Source organism: Felis catus, chromosome A2 (genome assembly GCF_018350175.1).
Source record: "Felis catus isolate Fca126 chromosome A2, F.catus_Fca126_mat1.0, whole genome shotgun sequence".
NCBI classification, from domain to species: Eukaryota; Metazoa; Chordata; class Mammalia; order Carnivora; family Felidae; genus Felis; species Felis catus.
This window is the reverse complement of record NC_058369.1, coordinates 145,646,165-145,665,019: the sequence shown is the minus strand read 5'-3', so window position 1 is coordinate 145,665,019 and position 18,855 is coordinate 145,646,165. Positions and strand designations below refer to the sequence as shown.

At 44.2% G+C, this 18,855-nt stretch overlaps 1 protein-coding gene across 4 annotated transcripts in view; it reads right to left on the bottom strand.

Annotated features, from left to right (window-relative positions):
• Positions 1-18,855, bottom strand: part of STRIP2 (striatin interacting protein 2) — a 48,020-nt gene that overhangs the window by 16,094 nt on the left and 13,071 nt on the right. For 2 of the 4 annotated variants that reach the window (XM_019825782.3, XM_003983039.6), the window contains 11 exons: positions 17,442-17,569; positions 16,346-16,549; positions 14,794-15,029; positions 14,468-14,533; positions 13,704-13,767; positions 12,679-12,750; positions 9,777-9,851; positions 8,986-9,083; positions 8,388-8,514; positions 5,711-5,811; positions 2,671-2,737 (listed from right to left, as the gene is read on the bottom strand). In XM_019825782.3, coding sequence (XP_019681341.1) covers positions 2,671-2,737; positions 5,711-5,811; positions 8,388-8,514; positions 8,986-9,083; positions 9,777-9,851; positions 12,679-12,750; positions 13,704-13,767; positions 14,468-14,533; positions 14,794-15,029; positions 16,346-16,549; positions 17,442-17,569 — 1,238 coding nt within the window. Of the gene's footprint in view, positions 1-1,227; positions 2,601-2,670; positions 2,738-5,710; positions 5,812-8,387; positions 8,515-8,985; positions 9,084-9,776; positions 9,852-12,678; positions 12,751-13,703; positions 13,768-14,467; positions 14,534-14,793; positions 15,030-16,345; positions 16,550-17,441; positions 17,570-18,855 lie in introns of those variants that run through there. The other 2 variants (XM_019825783.3, XM_045052740.1) reach the window with 2 other exon arrangements.

The window sequence follows — 18,855 nt, the reverse complement described above, 5'->3', positions numbered from 1 at the left end:
AAAAAAAGGGGCGCCTGGGTGGCGCAGTCGGTTAAGCGTCCGACTTCAGCCAGGTCACGATCTCGCGGTCCGTGAGTTCGAGCCCCGCGTCGGGCTCTGGGCTGATGGCTCAGAGCCTGGAGCCTGTTTCCGATTCTGTGTCTCCCTCTCTCTCTGCCCCTCCCCCGTTCATGCTCTGTCTCTCTCTGTCCCAAAAATAAATAAACATTGAAAAAAAAAAAAATTACGTTCTCAAATATGTTTAAAGTCACATTGTGATTTAAATTTTATCATGTAAATTGAAACATAACCCAAAGTCCTTATTCTTTTAAATAATGTGTGTGTATATATATGAATGAATATGTACATATATGGTGATTGCAGCAAAACATTAACAGTAGTTACATGTAGGCAGTGTAATTAAGGTATTTTTGTTTTCTTCCCATTATTTTTCTGTATTTAGCCAATTTTCTGCAATGGTATATACTGATTTTATAACCAGGGGAAAAAATTGCAATATTATTTAAAGAAAATCCTACACATTTATAAAAACCCAGTTCATTTTCTGTTTACAATGAATTTATTGAGCCTGGAAAAGAGATAAATCTTACTCATATGAACATTAGTCTTTTCTGAGTACAGAAGCCATCAGTTTAGATAAACAAACCATTATGTCGAGGACCTACGTGGAGTAAACTTGCTAGTTACTTAAGTCCATGATTGGGCTCAGGGGGAGTACTAGTACCATGAATTCAAGCGAGAAAAATCTGTGGTTACCAAATGAAACCACCAGGTGCCACTGTTGCTTCACAGAAAGGAGAGGACTACCTAGCATGAACTGTTTTATTTAGAATAGATACGTGCTTTCACCTGCTCATGGATAACAATAAAATCTTCTCAGAGGCATGACAATTATTTCAATAATTTTATGCTCATATCCTCAAAGATCCATCAAAAGATATTTGAAGGTATAATTTCCATCAATTTTCTATATGTGGGATTGAGAAAAAAGAACATATTGCACTAAGAAATAGATTTCAGCCATTACAAGCTGACTTTATGTTTTGAAATGCCCTACTAACAGTAGCACTTTAATGCTGTATACCACTGTTTACTGTGAGAAAGTGCTTTCCTCATTCCAACTCTGAATGGTAGGGATGTAAGTCTCCACCCTGGCTCTGCTACTTTCAACTGTAAGCTTTTGGCAGTTAAATTCTCCATCTATAAAACAGTAACATCAAGCTTATACAGTTATTTTAAAGTTTATTTCTTTATTTTGTGAGAGACATCACGCGGAGTGCACACATGAGCGGAGGAGAGGAAGACAGAGAGGAGAGAATCCCAAGCAGGCTCCACACTGTCAGTGCAGAGCCTGACACAGGGCTTGAACTCACGAACTGTGAGATCATGACCTGAGCTGAAATCAAGAGTCGGATGCTCAACTGACTGAGCCATCTAGGCACCCCTTACAGTATTTTATAGACTGAATAACATCATGTGCATAAACAGGGTTGTTAGACAACTTACTACCTCTCTCTATAGGCATAAGAAGCTCCGAGCTTCCTTGGCTGCTGAGACCACATCTAAGTAAGATAGGAAATCTCTGCCCTGATGCTAAAAAGGGTGCTAGATTTAATATCTTAGGACACGGGTCATTTTCTAATTCAGGATCTGTCATCTATGAGGAGTGGACTATGATAAGTCACTTCATCCACTGGGCCTTCTGGTTTTTCATCTTTGAAACAGGGGGTTGGGCTAAATGGCTCTCAGTTCCCCTCCAGCGAAGAATCCTATGGTTCTATAAAACCTGTACCACAGAAGGTATCATTCTATTTGTGTATAATATACTTTTCGGATACCATGTTTTGCAGGTATTAAAGTTGGGGGACACGTGGCTGCTGTCATCCAGTCATTCAGAATTTGAGCTCCTTCCATGTACCATAGTGCTACACTCTGGGGATATAAAAATGAAGATGATGCTCTGCATTCCTTCCTTGAAGGAAACTCTTCCTTCAAGGAGTTTTCAGTTAAACAGAGAAACAAATATAGATAACCAAGTAAATGCAACAGGGTGAGGGTGTGAACTCAGTATATCTTAGGGGGTATATCTACATGGCAGACAATTGATCTTCAATATGCTGTTTGTTGATTAGTCCATTTCATGAAATTCAAAATAATGCTGAAGAACTTTCTGATTTGCTTAAAGTTGTTTCCAGGATGAAGACATTTCTGGGTCAATCTTCTGTGGCTATTACCAACTTTTGGCTTAGAGGGACCTAAGCAAGGTACACTTCTACTTTTTACAATCTATATGAAAATGAAAAGTGAATAGCCTGTGACATAGCAGAAAGGAGACAGATCATTGTTCGGAATAGACCAGTAGAGATTGTCCTGTCATTTAGCACAGATGTTCACATTCAATTTCAGTCCCATTATCTTTCTAAATTCCCTCTCCTCCTTAGTGTTTGTCACTGACCCTTTTCTCTTCTCTGCAAATTACGATGCGCAGCTTTTCCCAATTTTGCTCAACTGGGTCAGCAGCTCTAAGCCCCCACTGCCTCTGTGCTCTTGCCAATATGCCTTTATTGATCGGAGACTCTCAAACCAGGGGCATGAGGAGGCTGGAGAAGAAATGGAAGAGTAAATCCCAGCCTGGCAATTTCAAAAGCTACCAAATTCCCCTCTGCTTACCAGACTCTCTGTAGTAAGCTCCGGCAAATCCTGGATGGTACAGCAAGGGTAATCCAGGACTGAGATGCTGCAGGACACAGAGAAAGGGACAGGCTTTAGGGAAATAGCGATGGCAAAACATGGCAGTATCTGAAATGGCAGGAGTTATTTCTCTCCAGCAGGCCCCATCTATTTCCCAAAGTGCTTAGTGACCTCAGCTGAAACTGAGGGTTGTGGTGCCAGGAAACTCCAGCTCCAGTCTCCTCTCCTCAGTCATGAGAGGAACAAACAGAGTTCCTTCAGGCTGGCCCCCCATCTGGCAGATGCAAAAGAGACCAGCAAGAGAGCCTGTAGGATAGCCACCTTTCTCCTCCCTTCTTTAAAATGCATGGACAATCGTGTGCATTTGTGTTTTTGCATTTAAGTGTATGCTTGTGTGTATGTGTGAACTGCGTTCCCAGAGATGCTGCCCAACCTTCAAACTTGCTGCCCAATTACTAACAATCTGTGGATGTGAGGATGAAATGAAGCTCTCTCCTGTGTCCTTTACCAAATGTTTCTGGAAGCCAGAAGCTCTGGGAAATGATCACAGAAGCCACTCCTGAAGGAAGCTTAAGACAGAGGCAACTTCCTACAGCAGGGCCGATCTAGTAGTTCAAGAATGGTAATGGCATCTGTCCCCAAAACCCACAGTGGGGGACTGCAAGGGAGCTGGAGGCTCTGCAGTAAGCCCAGAGAAGCAGGCATGAGTAGGCAGGGGAAATGAGGCACTGCATGACGACAGAGACAGAATTACTCAAAATTACAGTTCTTGCTTTCCTTTTCTCCTTTCTTTGTTGGTACAATGCAGAATTTAGCTTGTCTCTAATGCTTCCTCTGGTTCTGACATTCCATAAGGTTTATAACCAATCCATCTGAACTAGTGCAGTTGGAAATGGATAAAGGATGTTGTCAAAGCAGGGGCTATAAAGAGGAGTATGGGGTTTCTTGGACCTGACCCTACATTTTAAAAGTCAAAACTCTATCCAAGCAGGGGTGCCTGGGTGGCTCAGTCGGTTAAGTGTCCGACTTCGGCTCAGGTCATGATCTCATGGCTCGTGAGTTCGAGCCCCACATTGGGCTCTGTGCTGACAGCTCAGAGCCTGGAGCCTCCTTAGGATTCTGTGTCTCCCTCTCTCTCTGCCCCTTTCCTGCTGTGTCTCTTTCTCTCAAAATAAATAGATGTTGAAAAAACAAACAAACAAAAAAAAAACAAAACAAACCAAAACTCTATCCAAACAAAAAGCAACAATTTGTTTACCTAGAAATATTTACCTTTGTCCAAGAAACTCAACGATAACCTAGGGGAACCAAGATAGAAGAAGAGAGGGCAGTGGAACAACCTATAACGTTGCTCATCATCTTAATTCACTCTACTGGATTCTCCCAGGGTTGCCAGTTCTGTACTGCTCCATTAGGATAAACTTTCTTGGCTGGCGTATCCACTTATCTACCCACCTCCCACAGACAAAGCCCCATGGCTATGTAGGTGCTGGCAACCAGGAAATGGGGGTGGGAAATCAAAGATGGATGTGTTGCAGTCTCAGTGAACGGAATTCTAGCCTAAGGGGGCCAAAAATAAAGTTACAGGTTTCTGGAATATCTATCTGGATTGTAAAAGCCATGATAAAACTATGCAATAAGGATGTAGGAGTGCTCCAAGTTTTCAGGGATCATGCAACAGTAAAGCTTACAGGTGATGCAAAAGAGGACCATCTTATCCAAGCCAATCTTAGTAAATGATGTAGGCTGGCACTACCACTCTTCCAATTCCAAATGGAACCCAATAGACACCTATCAGATTGTCTGCCTCTCCCGTCTAGGCCCATGGTGCAGGGTAGGTATTTAGTTCTTGAACCCCAGCCATACTTGATTGATCCAAGCAAGGATGGATCTCCAACCCCGGAAATGTGGAACAGGACTCTTGTATGTTTCTCTTAATTAATGCTTATATAAAATCTCTATGATATAGTCAGAGGACATATTATTTTCATCATAAGATGAAAATACTGTGGCTCAAAAAAAAAAAAATGTCCTTACTTAGATTACATAGCTAGCAAATGGCAGGTCTCATGACTCTGGGTTCCATGTGTATGTTTTATTTTAAGCTACGTATAAGTAGGCTGCCTCTCTATGGTGGATTTTCAGGCAGTACTGACAAGACTGGTGAGGCACCATCTCCTGGTGCTCTCCAGTCAACCCAAGTAATCACATCAGCCTTCTTACTTCTACTTTAGGAGCTCTGCCTCTGGTAAAAGCATTTCTGGTAAACTTTAATTAGCATGCTTCCAGTTCTTGGGGAAGTAGCAAACTAAAGAACAAGGATTTACTCTGTAACCCCCAAGTCCCCATTTGGCTGGAGGAGTGGAAAGCAATTTGTATTCATAGCGATTGTGACCAGAAAACAATTTTGTGTTTTGATCCTGCCTCTACTGCTTACTTAAGTGGTCTCACTAGCATGTTAATCTTGAGCAAGTCAATGAAGCTCTCTGAATTTGTTTCCTACTTGGTGAAATGGGAATAAAATGTGTAATACCTCTTAGCGCCGAGGAGATTAAATAAAATACCCTATATTTGTCTTATTACAAACTGATCTAAGTAAGGATCTATTATTTACCTTCAGTTACAAATTCGGTATAAGACTACAATTTACAAAGAAGCATAATTGATCCAACTTATGATTTATACTAAAATCAGGGCTGGCCAAATAAGAAGTCTGTTTCACAAAAAAATATCTTCTGGATCCTTCTGCCATAGGGCTAAAATTTCAGTGTTACAGTTTTATTTATTTGAATCATTACATTTTTCAGTTTTCAAAACTGTTAAAATACAAATACCTCTGTGAAGAGGCCAAACCACACACCCCATCATCAACTTACACTTTAAGGAAATTAAATTTAAGAGTGACAGCTCTAACATTGAAGGGACTAGGGACACAAGGAAAACTGAAAGGCTCAGAGATGTATATTTCTCAATCCATTCCAAAAAAGACCTTTGAAATAAATCTGTCCAGAGTCCATACCTGTTTTTGGCAGTGATGTAGGACAAGATATTTTGATTGAAGAACTTCAGGATCAAAGGAATGCAGTTGGCAAATACCAAATGTTGTGATACATATTCAAACTGAATTAAAAGATCCAAACAGAAAGGTTGCTTATTTGGGGGAGAACAGAAAGTGTGTATGAAAAAGATAGGCAAGTACAACTCTAATATCCATTCCTAAGAATATCCAGTGTCCACTTATGTTATCAGCCATCCTGAGAAATGGGAGAAGCATCATCAGCCAGCTCATCCTACATGGAGGACAATCTTCAGTGTGTGTACGTTGTTGCAAGAAGCTGACCAAAAGCACAAAACACAACCAAGCCAGAAAGAAAATCCCACTCCAGGTAAATAGAAGGAATCGCTGTGAAATTTGTTCCTAAGCTCAACAAGAAAGGAAGGCTCCCTGAGGGAGTTGTCTTCCATACCAAACCTCTGGCTCATAGTGTTTCCACAGTGATTGATATAGCAGAAACAGGTGTAGCTGACTCCCAGCAACTGCTGGCATCACTCAGTCAGGATGGATATGGCACACAGTAAGTAACCAAGTGAACCACTGGAATGTGGGCTCCAGCATGAGTCTATGTGGTTCACTGTATTATCCCTGTACTTACAATATCAGTATATTAACGAATGGATCAATAAAAGCCCTGCACTGAGAATAAGTCCAAGATCTCTTTGATGGCTAAACACCCGAATATAGGGGTTCCATTTTGCTCGCTTGAATTTGGATGGGGTTTGTGTCTGGGAAAACCTAGTGGGCCGTGTCATGGAGTTGCATCACCTAGGTTTTGCCTGTGATACACTGAGGAGCATCAGATACAGTGTACTCCAGATCCAGAACCCAGACTACTGGGACAGTACAGAAACTGTGTTGAAAAAGCAGAAAATTGTGGTGTTTTAAATCCCTTAGCTTTTCCTGGTCACCAAGAAGTAGCCATGGAAACAAACCAAGCTGCCCTCTGCCCCTGGGCGTGTGGTTAGAGGTGGGGAGACAGCTTGGGCTGCCCATTTCTTTCTTCTGCTCAAATATTTTCTCCCTGGCAGCTGACCCAGGGTATTTTCCAAAGCTCCAGATGGAGCAGCCAATACATACCCACTATGAAGTTATGGAAAATGTTTTTCAGTTAGAGATGTATCTGTAGACTTGTTGGGATTCACTGACACTGACACACACTGGCAAGGCCCATCAAGCCACCCACCTGTCTGGCTGTTGATCCACATACTGCCCACCAAGAGAAGCAGACAGAAAAACATATCCACGGTTCTCTGTTCTTTCTACTAGGAACACCATCTCCCACCCACCCCTTCTCCTCCCAGCCCTGCTGTTGCTCAGCAAACATTGGCAGAAGAAGTGTGAGCACCCAGGACACCCGTAACACACCCAAAGATGTCTCTGGATGTACTAATGTGGAGAAATACCCTGATTATATAGTCAAACCTCAAGGACACAGAGCCTGCAGGAGCCTCTGTGTACTCCGAGAACCTGCTGTTCTAGCAACAAGCTTGGTTCTGACTTCTTAGGAGGACAATGGAGCAGAGACACTGAGCAGTCATGAGAAGTCTCCCTCTCCTCCCCATGTTCTCATCAGAGACCATCCATTCTCTGCTCCCAGGTTCCCCCATATCTTGGCAAAGCCCACAGTATCAAGTCCAAACTCCTTAGCATGGCAAACAATGCCTTCATGGGGAAAAGGCTTCTTAACCTTTCTTAGGAAAGGTTTCTTAGGAAATCTCGGTTTCTTTATCTATAAAACAGTGATAAAATAAGACCTACCTCGTAGGGTTAAGAGAATTAAATGAGAACCCATAGGAACTTAATAGAGTGCTGGGCACATTAGAAGTACTCAATAACCGTGTGCTATCAACTGTGTGATTTGCTCCCTGCCATCGTCTCTAGCTTCATGTATCACCAGCCCTCCCCATCTCCCCCCACCCCAGGCAGAACTCCACCAACATTTAATCAGTTTCCAAAGGTACATTGCTCTCGCTCTCTCTCCTCTGGACTTTCACAAATTAACATTTCTGCTTGAAAGGCTTCCCATCTTCCTTCCCTGACAACTCCCATATCTTGGCTAACATCTGTTTCTTTAGGACTCAGGTTAGAAGTCACCTCTTCCCCATCTCAGGTTGGATTACCAGCTAATACTTACCTGTATCCTGCACTTACCATTCCATAATTAGCTATTTATATATCCATACCTTGTACAAGACTTCAAAGCCCTTAAGAGCCAAAACTGTGCATTATTCAGAATTCTATCTCAAACATTAGAAAAGTGCTTCACATATAGAAAGGTATGCTCAACATACTTTTTCCTTTTTTTTTTTTTTTTTTAATGGAATGCTTGAATCCTGTCTTCTACTGCTTCAAACCTGGCTGGGCACATTCCCAAGAAGCGAAGAATTCTTATCTACAACCCTTGGATAATATTTAAAGGACACAAATGTCTGCACCTCACATCCCACTTCAACCTCCCCCCCCGCCCCCACCACAGCCCCATGCAAGCCTATGCAACAGGTATAGAGATTCCCTGAGGAAGACATAGAAAAGGCTGAAAGATATTCAACTGGACTACAAAGGCCCCTGCATCCTCTCTTTGGGAAGCAGGGCCTGGGGGACACCTGAGACCTGTGGAGGAGCACTGCTAGCTGCTCACCTGGTAGATATGGTTCAGTTTGAAGTGTTTGAGGAGTAGCAGGAGCAGAGCAGAGATACTCTTTACGATGATCTCCTTGTGCCTGTTCACATCGATTCCCAACTTCATGCTCTGAAGAACAGTGATGCTATAATGAGGAGAGGAGGAGTCAGTGCAGAGAGTAGCCGTAGAGAGAGGCCTACAAGGACCCAGGTATTTGGGTCAGAGACAACATATACAAGAGAACCAGAACTTGGCAGATCTGAACTTCTATGCTAGGAAACCTCCAGAGCTACCCCTTACCAGCCTGTCTGGAGAAAAGCTCCTCTGCTCTCTTTGTTTTTCTCTTTCCTTTGGCAAGTTCAGCCCTTGGCAAAGTTCAGCCCTTGTCTACCCACATACCTGCGCAGTGTCTGGCACTGATGTTGCCCTGCAGACCCTCAATTCTGAGCTAAAAAGAACCTAGCAGAGAGCACCAGTGGAAAGTGGTTACTGGTAAGGGAGGGGAGACATCTTTGGAGACAATCCCTATAAGGGTTATCAAGGTGGGGTGGGGACTAGAGAGACACTGTAGACGAAACAGCTAGCATTCAGCAGCCAACCCAGTTGAAGCACTCACGGCATCTCCTCAGGCAGGACATCAGCCAGGATATTGATAGAGTCTGTCTTAGCCTTGGAGGTGGGGGCTGCAGCCAGTAGAATCTTAAGCAGAGCAATCTAGGAAGTAGAAAATGAGGAGATCCATCTCTGTCCATTCCATTCAACAGACTATTTTTCCATACCTCAACAGCCCTATGAGAAGTAAGGCTTCCTCTATGTCCATTCCTCAATAACCAAATCTTCTCAGCCTCCAGAAGGGCAAACGGGTGCCTAATCCTGAAAGGCCTGCCTATGAGGCTATGGACCCAGAAGGGAGCTTATAGGCTATTCTGCTTCAAGATTGTTCTTTCTAAAGAAGAGGATGGAAGGAAGAGAGTGAGGGGGCAATGTCTAGAAATAAGGTGAGAGGTATAAGCATGATCTCACCTCCTCTATCCCTTTCCTCCCTCTAACCCTGACCATCAACATCCTCACCACTCAGCCTGAGGCTATCCAGGACATGACAGACCATGGCAGACTTCAAAGGGTCGAGGATATTTACTTAGAAGGAGGGCCCCCAATGCATCCTGCATGGATCCCACCTTATTCTCCACTCCTCCCAAAGAAGAACTTGGGAGTAAAGCCAAGTCCTCCTTCCTCTTGGAGAAGCCCTGAGGAAAGCTCAGAATTCTCCTGTGTTAGACAATGCCTTGCCTCAGGGTTGAATGCTCAGGAAATAAGCTCAAATGATGGATGGCTCAGCTTGAAATGGCTCTCAACTGTCTGTTCCTTGCAGCAGAGAAGGGCAGCTCAGCCCAGCAATCTCCTTACCATGTACTGGGGGAGGCTGTAGAGCATGCCTTGGTAGAGGATTTCACATGGTGTCTCTGGTACCACCTCTTCCCCCTATGGCAGGAAAACACACAGTTTGCCCAGGCCGTTTTCCAGTTGACCAAAGGCTATGTTTTCTTGGTTGTGAAGGGTGGCATGAAAAGAGCACTGAGCCGGGAGTCAGATCTAGGTTCTTATTCCAGCTGTGTTAATGACTCATTGTATCACTTTGGGTAAGCTACTTTTCCTTTTTGGGTCTTAGTTTCCTCTTCTTTAGGATCACTGGGCTGGTCTGATGTCCTCTGAGGGCTCTTCCAGCCCTGATAATCTGATTCTGGTTTTCCCATTATCTGGAATCAATCCAGAATTCTTCTTTCCACCTCACATGTTAGATCAGGAATCAGACCACCTACCTAGGAATTGGCTCAGACCACTGCTTTGCTGGTCACACAGGAACTTAAGTCAGGGTGCATGTATGCCTGGGACACTAGAACAGATACCCCACACAGAAGCACTTCCTATGGTGTCAGTCTGAGGCCATCCAAGAGCTCTCGAATGCTCTTAAGTGAGAGGTAGGTAACTCAGTAGAGAAAGTTGATAAGGGAGTTGGGTAACCCATGGCCCAGAGAGGCAGGAAGGAGTATTAGCAGGGAAGCTTTTGGGTAGAAGCGATTTTCTTTCACAGCCCCTACTACATCCCTTCCTCCTTAATGACAAGGCCCCTTATGCACAACTCTCTTTGTCCTTTGATGACCCTATCTAAGCCTTTTATAAGAGTGGGAGGACAGGGGCCTCCAGTGCTCAAAGGGTTACTCAGGCCATTGTCCTCTTTGGCCAATGCAGTCCTTCCTCTCACAAGGTACCTCTATTCCAGGGCAAGGCTCACTGCCTTGAGGCACCTGAGGCACTGCCTGAGGTCTACCCTGAGGCAGGGAGGGATAACCTGGCCCTTGCCATCCCAAATAACTCAGCTGCTGCTTAAATGGGCATTCAATAAACTCAGGCAATCCTCTAAGGTTGCCTTCCTGCTCTCCAAAAGATCTATGTCATACCTTCCCTTTTCCCTTGTCCTCAAACCAATCCCCTCACCCCACAACCCCTCAATAGTTGCTAACCTGGCCTCATACTTCATGGAGAAAACAGAAGCAATCAGGCAGGCACACCCTCGTCTTCTCAACACCAAATCTACCAGGTTCTCTACCTTCCTTCTTGGCATGAAGGATGAACCGCCTCTGCTCTATTAAAGGCCAACCCTCCACTTGTGCTGGGGATCTCTCCCCCTTTTGCTCTGTCAAATACATCAGTTCTGCAATCGTCTCCTCTCTGCAAGATCATCTCTTTTAGGACATAAACATACTCTAGAATCTCCTAGCTATAAAACACCTTCCCTTGACCCCACATCCTCCTTCAGCTACCATCCCATTTCTATCCTCTTTATAATAAAACTATGTTGTCTGTGTTGACTGTCTACCTCCTTTCTTTACATTCCTTTTTTAACATACTCCAACCAGGCTACTAGCCCCACCTTTTCACTTGAGGTTGCTCTTAACAAGGTCACCAGTTATCTTCATCGTGTCCTACCCAATGGGCACCTATAGTCTTATCCATTTATCAGCAGCATTTGACACAGCTGATCACTCCCTTCTAGAAAAAAATTTTCTTAGTTTTTATAGTATCACAATCTCCTACATTCTCTCCCACCTCACTGAGTGTTTCTCTTACTGTTCTTTTCTGGCTCCTTTCCTGACTCATCCTACCCTCAACATACTGGTGTGCCCAGGGCTTTGTCCTGGGTTCCTTCCTCTATTTCCATTCCCTCCTTGGTTATCTCAGCCAATTCTATGGTTTTAACACTGTCCGGTAAGTCAACAGCTCCCAAATTTATCTAAGTCAGTCCTCTCTCTTAGAACTCTAGATTTATACATTCAATTTGCATGACTGCTCATGTGCATGGCTGCCTAATGGATATCTAAAACTGAGTATGACCAAAATAGAACTCTTGATGAAACAGAACTCCCCATGTTGGCAAATGATTCTTATTCTTGATTCCTCCGTGCCTTTCTAATCACATCCAACTGACCAGCAAGTCTTGTCGCTACACCTCCAAAATAAAACCCAAATTTGTTCCACTTTTCCCTATTTCTGTAATTGCTACCCCACTCCATATCACCATCATTTCTCACCTTGACTATTTTAAGAGCTCTTTAACTGATCACCCTGCTTCCACTCTTTTCTGGTAAAGTCTATACACAGGAGCCAATTGTTTTGAAAAGATAAATTAGATCATGCCACTCCCCTGCTTAAAATCTCCAAGGACTTACTTTTGTACTGTGAAACAACTTCACACTCCCTATCTTTGCTTAGGAGTCCTGTGTAAAGTAGCCCCAGGCCACTCCCTGACTTTGTCACACACAACCTCACCCCTCACCCCTGTGCTCTTGCCACAGGCCTTCGTTCGCTACCCCTAATACTCCGAGCTTGCTCTCACTTTGTTAAGGCTGTATCCTCTGCTTAGAATTCTCTTTCCCCTGATGTTCCCATGGCCAACTCCTTCTTGTACCTCACATTTTAGCTTAGCTGTCGCCTTCTCAGAGGTCCACCTATCCTGACTGCCTAACTGAAAGTAGTCCACTGCATGATAGATGCCTCTACCATGTCATCCTATCTAAATTTTCTTCATTATCTTCCATTCTCTGATAGTCTTCTTGTTTCCTTAATTACTTATTTTCTTTTTTCTCTAACTTGAATGTATCATGAAAGTAGGGACCTAAAACACAAAAAATAAAAAGTAGGGACCTTGCCTTGCATGGTACACACAGTAAGAGCCCAACAGCATGCACACATGTTCTGTGACAGATTTCCTCTTGCCCTCCTCCTCCTGTGTAGGACCCCCTTGACTCACCAAAGACATGGGGCACTTCTCCAGGTCCTCCTCATTCTTGATCTGAACATCTGCGATGGAGATGTACTTGTGCTGGGGAAGAAAAGACATCAATTAAGAGGCTGAGGCCACTAAAAAAATAAGATAGATAGATAGATAAATAAATAAATAAATAAACAAACAAACAAACAAACAAACAAAGGGTGGGGGACACCTGGCTGGCTCAGTCTGAACAGCGTGCAACTCTAGATCTTGGGGTTGTCGAGATGCAGGGTGTAGAGATTACTTAAAAAAAAAGAAGAAAGATACTGAGGGCCTTGATCACATATGTACCAGCCTCTTGCTTAACTTCCTCAATGATAAGGAAATGTCTTGTATATGGGTTGTTACCCCAAATAGGACACGAACTCTTTGAAGGCAGGAGTCTTATTCACCTTTGTACCCTTAATAATAGAGCCAAGTTCTTCATATACAGTGTTTCTGTTTATTCTGTTTCCGTATTTGTTGAAGAGCAGCAAATCCCTAAGTATTTACCTTCAACCAAGGGCAAGGGGAAGTAAAGAATAGGCCCATGCCCCTGGACCACTGCCTGGTGAGTTTCGCTGCATGTGACTATATGCGTGTGCATGTGTATGGAGTGATGATGATGGGGTAAGGGAGAATTTAAGGTCTGGGCAAGAGACGACTATTCTTACTCTTTGTGCTCGCATACACTTTGGATGCAGAGTAGACCGCTACTAATCCTGGGCCTTTGGAAGTTAGTGGCCCTATAGGGACAAAGAAGTGAGAGGAAAGGAAGCAAGTGGCGGGAGGAGGAAAAAGCCATGAGAGGAAGGAAGGATAACTTTCCCCCTATCTGAATGTAGGAAAATGCTTAAGTAGGGAGAGGCCTAATTTTTTCCTCTTTGGCCAAAATGCTTGCAGGGGAAATATAGAATAATTGGTTCAGAATGTGTCTGGAAGAACAGCCAATACTCAGGACTCGGGTAATCCAACTTGTTTTGATGGCTCCCTATCCCTAGAGACTGAGAGCCCACTCTGGTCACCTGCTTTAAAGTCTTCACACTCTCATGGATGGGCCTGGGTAATCCAACCAAGGTGTCTGTGTCCCTGTGAAATGAGAGATACCAGATGATAAGCATCAAAAGTATACAGAACTACTGATATTCCCTAGAGTTACATGGACCATGCCACTTTCAACATGCTGTATTCTGGATCTTTCTCTATAAGCTTCCAGTACCCCCATTATTGCTATAAGACACAAAAAGAACAATGCCACACAGAAGTGCTTGTGAAAATTTGGATTTTTATATAGTTTTTTGGGGATTTACTTTGTCAGGGAGCAGTAGGTTCCCTAAAAGGGAATGTAGCCCAACTACAGTGAAACACTAGTAATAATACTTTCTCAGTTTTATAGGGGCCAGCCAGTGTGAGGAATTCATGAGGGAGGAGAAATGGGGAAAGACTGGGTCTGTTCTGACCATGTTGCTTGTTCAGAGAATTCTGGCCCATTAAAACAGGAAGGTTTCCTAGGGATCATCTAATCCAACACTCTCATGAGGACACTGAAGCCCAAGAGGCAATGACTTGTTAAGTCCTACACCTGGCTAAGAACATAAGAGTTCTTCTAAGAAACTAGAAGGAAAAAAATTCCATGGCAGAAGCCCAAAGTAGTCACTAGGAGATGCCCATGACCCAGTAGCTTTAGGTTACACTATGACTACAGGGCAACATCTCTCATTCCAGCCACCCATTCCTCTGGCCCCCTAAAAACCACTCTATAGCCAGTTCTGACCATCTAGTCACTTACTGCCCCAGAGTGAATCCGATGAATTTGTTCCTGCTCATCTCCAAGAAGTGCTCAATGTCCTTCTGTCTGAGAGGACAGTGGAGAGGCAAACCCCAGAAAAGGAAAAAAAAAACAAACAAACCTTGAGAGACAGACCCTTTCTGGGCTACTAACCCGTCAATAGGATGACTAGAGCAGTGGGGGAAGATCGCCGCTAACAGAGAAAACTTCAAACCTGGGAGATCTGACTTCTAGCCAGGCTTGAGACTTGAATGCCAGACTACTGCACTCTGGGCCTTCAGTGATTCTAATCCCCAAACTCAGGGTCCTGGAGGTATCAAACCTACCTGACCTTTGGGGCCCAAGGTAGGCCCTTGGGAAAGGCCACCCGTTCAGCAGAAAGGGGTGCCTGTGAAGGTGGAGGTGGCACCAGGGGGTCTTGCTCTAGCAGGTCTAACTCTCCATCTAAGGTTCGTTCTCCATCACCAGCAGACTCCTCTTCCTCCTCTGTGGCTGGTTCCTCAGTCTTAAAGAGATCTCTTTCATTGTAGATGTCCAGGCTATCTTGCTTAGTGAGGAGTTGCTGGGCGGGGGTTGGGAGGGTAGAGAGAAGGTATACAGAGACCTCACTCTGAGCATCCTTGTCTGAGGTCACCCTCTACCCACAGGCTGCTAGACTTCAGGATACGTGGAGTAACAACCCAGCTCTTCTGAGAATATCCCCTTCCCTACCTCAACCCTAGTATCCCCACCAGGCCCTATTCCTGGATAAGTACCTCTCAGGCAACCAAGCTGGGGAACAAAGCATAGATAATCCCAAAATCAGTTACTTAGCTTTCAGAAAGCATGAATGCTTTTTTTCTCCCCCCCCCCCCCCCCAGCACTTTCCTTCCTAATTATGCTCTGCTTAGGTGAACATTCAATTAGTTTGCCTTCTGTGAGTATACACCAGCTGGCTGACTGAGGAAGAGGAGGACAGAGGCTTGCTGGCTTGCTGCTAGGCAGAGGGAAGCAAGTTTGGAATTTTAAATCTTGTTGCAGAAAGAAAAAAACGTTGGACAGAAATAGGCCAAAAAGTTAACAGTGACTGCCTTTGGTTTGTTAAGCTTGTGGGTGATTTTCTTTTTTCCTCCCTTCTTCACATTTTTATATTTGTTCCAAATTTTGTACAATGAGTAAGCATTACTTTATAAAACAAAAAAAAAAATAAAGCCTAAAAAAAAATCACATTATAGATTATGTAGACTAGACTACTGAACATGATTGTCTGGTCCTGTCACCTATTATTGGTGAGCTCAGGTATTTCAGGGAGGTGAGTTCATGGGTACATGGTCAAGTGTCGGTGCAACTTGTCATTCTGACCTTTCCAGGGATGCAGATTATAGCTAGAACACTAATCAATCACCTCCTAAATGTAAGTGTCTAGTTCCAGGGCCAGACAAGAGCATGGCTGGCTCAGAGTAAACCTTCTTGCTGTCAAGAAAATGATAAAGTGCCTCACCCCAGGCACATGGATTTGCTGGGAGCTCTGTTCAGGTGATCTGGGTCCCTACTCCAGGATTATACCCTAATTGTTGTCCAGGATGCTAGGGAACTCCAGGCACACTAGGTCTAGGCCAATGACTCTGTACCAAGACATGGATCTATGATGCGATACCATAATGTCACATCATGATAGCCCAGGAACCTGCTGCAGCTGGGAGACAGAGGCTAAAGTACAGACTCCAAGGTTAGTCTCCAAGGTTAGACTCAATGTTAGTTTCCGGTTAGTCACAGGGCCAACCAGAGGCAGGATAAGCTGGGTCATTTACTGCCCTTTCCTTCCACATCCAGAGTAGCTCAAAATCTTAATTTCTAGACAACTAGTATCACAGCACCACTGTCTGCTTTAGTTCATACCCTTCGAGAACCACGACGGCCTCGCAGCTTAGAGGGCGGTGGTGCCAGTTGAGACTCCCCCAGGTCGAGGGTATAAGAGGGCGGGGAGGCGGCACGCATGCTCTTCACCACCTGGATGCTATCTTCAGCCAGTGGAGGCAGCCCCAGTTCTGCCCGCTTCTGTACTTTGAGAACCTGTAGATGCTCAAATCCACCGAGGGTAAACTAAGGTATAAACAGGAAAGGAACAGAGGGAAGTCAGCAGGAGAAAAGTCAGGGAAGAACCACAATCTCCAGTCCCCTTAGACTCCCTTCTGAATTAGGAAGTAATAAAACAGTAAGGGGCAAATGGAGTTACCATCCCCAGTCTTAGGAGCTCAGGGGTCAGGATGAAGCATTATTTATTTACTGACACTGACTCAGGGCTGGAAACATCACCAGAAATTAGGAAAAGGACTCCTAGGGCCTTCCACTGAAAAAAAGGGTGGGGGGGGGGAACAGGGAACTATGTTCCCTTTTAAAGGAGCACATCCAGATGCTATAAAGCCCCAGAGTCACTCAATTTTTTCTGCAGTCAAAAGGTAGTTCCCCCCTATGGAGCTTGCCCTGGAGGGTATGTTGTTCAACCAGTCCTGTGGAGTGTGTGCCAGAGGTGAAGGATCAGATTTAATAATTAGCAACAAAGCTGTACCATACATTTATAAGGACTTCTTTTTTTAAAAAACAAATCCTCTGTTTATCTGGATGGAGGGAAGGCACTAAGTCCCACGTTTTATAGCTAGGAAAATAGAGGCACAGACAGTTGCCCGAGGTTCCTCAGTATCAGCAGAGGCTAGATCTCCCAACTCTCAACCAGTGTTCTCTGCATGAAATGTCAGCTCTATCATGGGAAGGTACGATGACACCCCAATTCATAGAGTGACATCTCCTGTCAGTCCAACAGAAATAGGTAACCTGCTCTGACACAGAGCATCTGATCCCCCTCCATTGGCTAACAGCTGCCTTATTCTGCCTAGCTCCAGCCTCCTGGGATCAGACTAGAAGAAACTGAGGTAGTGGCAGAGGGCACTGCTGGTTTGATGAGATGGGAGCGGGGGCAGGGGAATCAGTCACTCACCATGACTACCTTCCAGAGCAAAAGCAGGACCTTCTTTATGGGGAAGTGGGGAGCCAGGCCGCTGCAGAACTTGGTAACCATGGAGAAAAGCAGAAGGGCAAAAGGCTCCTCATTATGCATGGAGAAGCCTGGGGGAGAGGAGGGAGAAGAGTGAGGAAGTGAGGATGGGGTAGCTGTAACCCTGCCCCTGTGATCCTGAGTCTGGAAGCACAGAGGAAGGCTCTTAGCTCCCCCAAAGAATTCGAGTATTTGCTCCTTAGAAGGAGGCTTACAGAGTTCCCAGAGGGAAGGGGCAAGGAGGAAGGCCATGGAGGTAAAATGGCTTAGCTCCCAAGCTTGGGGATAGATACCAAACTAGAAGTAACAGTAATATAAAGATGTTGCTTTCTGGTCAAAGAATTCAATGTGTTTCATGGATCACAACTCACTTTTCCACATCAGTGGAATTTTTATTTTATTTTATTTTATTTTATTTTATTTTATTTTATTTTATTTTATTTTATTTTATTTTATTTTATTCTGTTCTATTCTATTCTATTCTAATTTATTTATTTATTTATTGAGAAAGAGAGCAAGTGACCAGGGGAGGGGCAGAGAGAGAGAGAGAGACAGAGGATTCAAAGCGGGCTCCTTGCTGAGAGTGGAAAGCTCGATATGGGGTTTGAACTCACAAACCATGAGATGATGACCTGAGCTGAAGTCAGATGCTTAACCAACAGAGCCACCCAGGTGTCCTTTAGTGAATATATTTTAAAAATCCTGCAGGCCTTCGTATCTTATCCCTGTCTGATGACATTAACAACTAACATTTTCAAGTTGATTCAACTTATTTTTTCACGTGAGATTGATGATGAAATGTGAAATGGATGGCTATCCCCATTTATAACCAAGGAAACCAAGGCACAGAAATGACACGTAATTGGTCCTAATTCATAGACACAAGGGCAGTCAAGCCAGGTCTTCATGCCTGCCACACAGTATCTCTGCCCTAAAAGAATGGACGCTAGGGACGCCTGGGTGGCTCAGTTGGTTAAGCATCCAACTGTTGATCTCAGTTCAAGTCTTGATCTCAGGGTTGTGAGTTCAAGCTCTGCGTTAGGCTCTGCTCCCTGTGAGGAGCCTACTTTAAAAAAAAAAAAAAAAAAAGGAGCAACAAATGGCTCAGTTGGTTAAGTGCCTGACTCTTGGTTTCAGATCATGATCTTGGAGTTCATGAGATCAAGCCCCACATTGGGCTCTGTGCTAACAGCGTGGATTCTCTCTCCCCCACTCTCTCTGCCCTTCCCTGTGTGTACTCTCTCTTTCTCTCTCTCAAAATAAACATTTTTTAAAAAGTAAGAATAAAAGAATGGATGCCAATCCTGAAAAAGGAAGGAAGGAAGAATGGGAGGCAGGGAGGGAGGGAGGAAGTGAG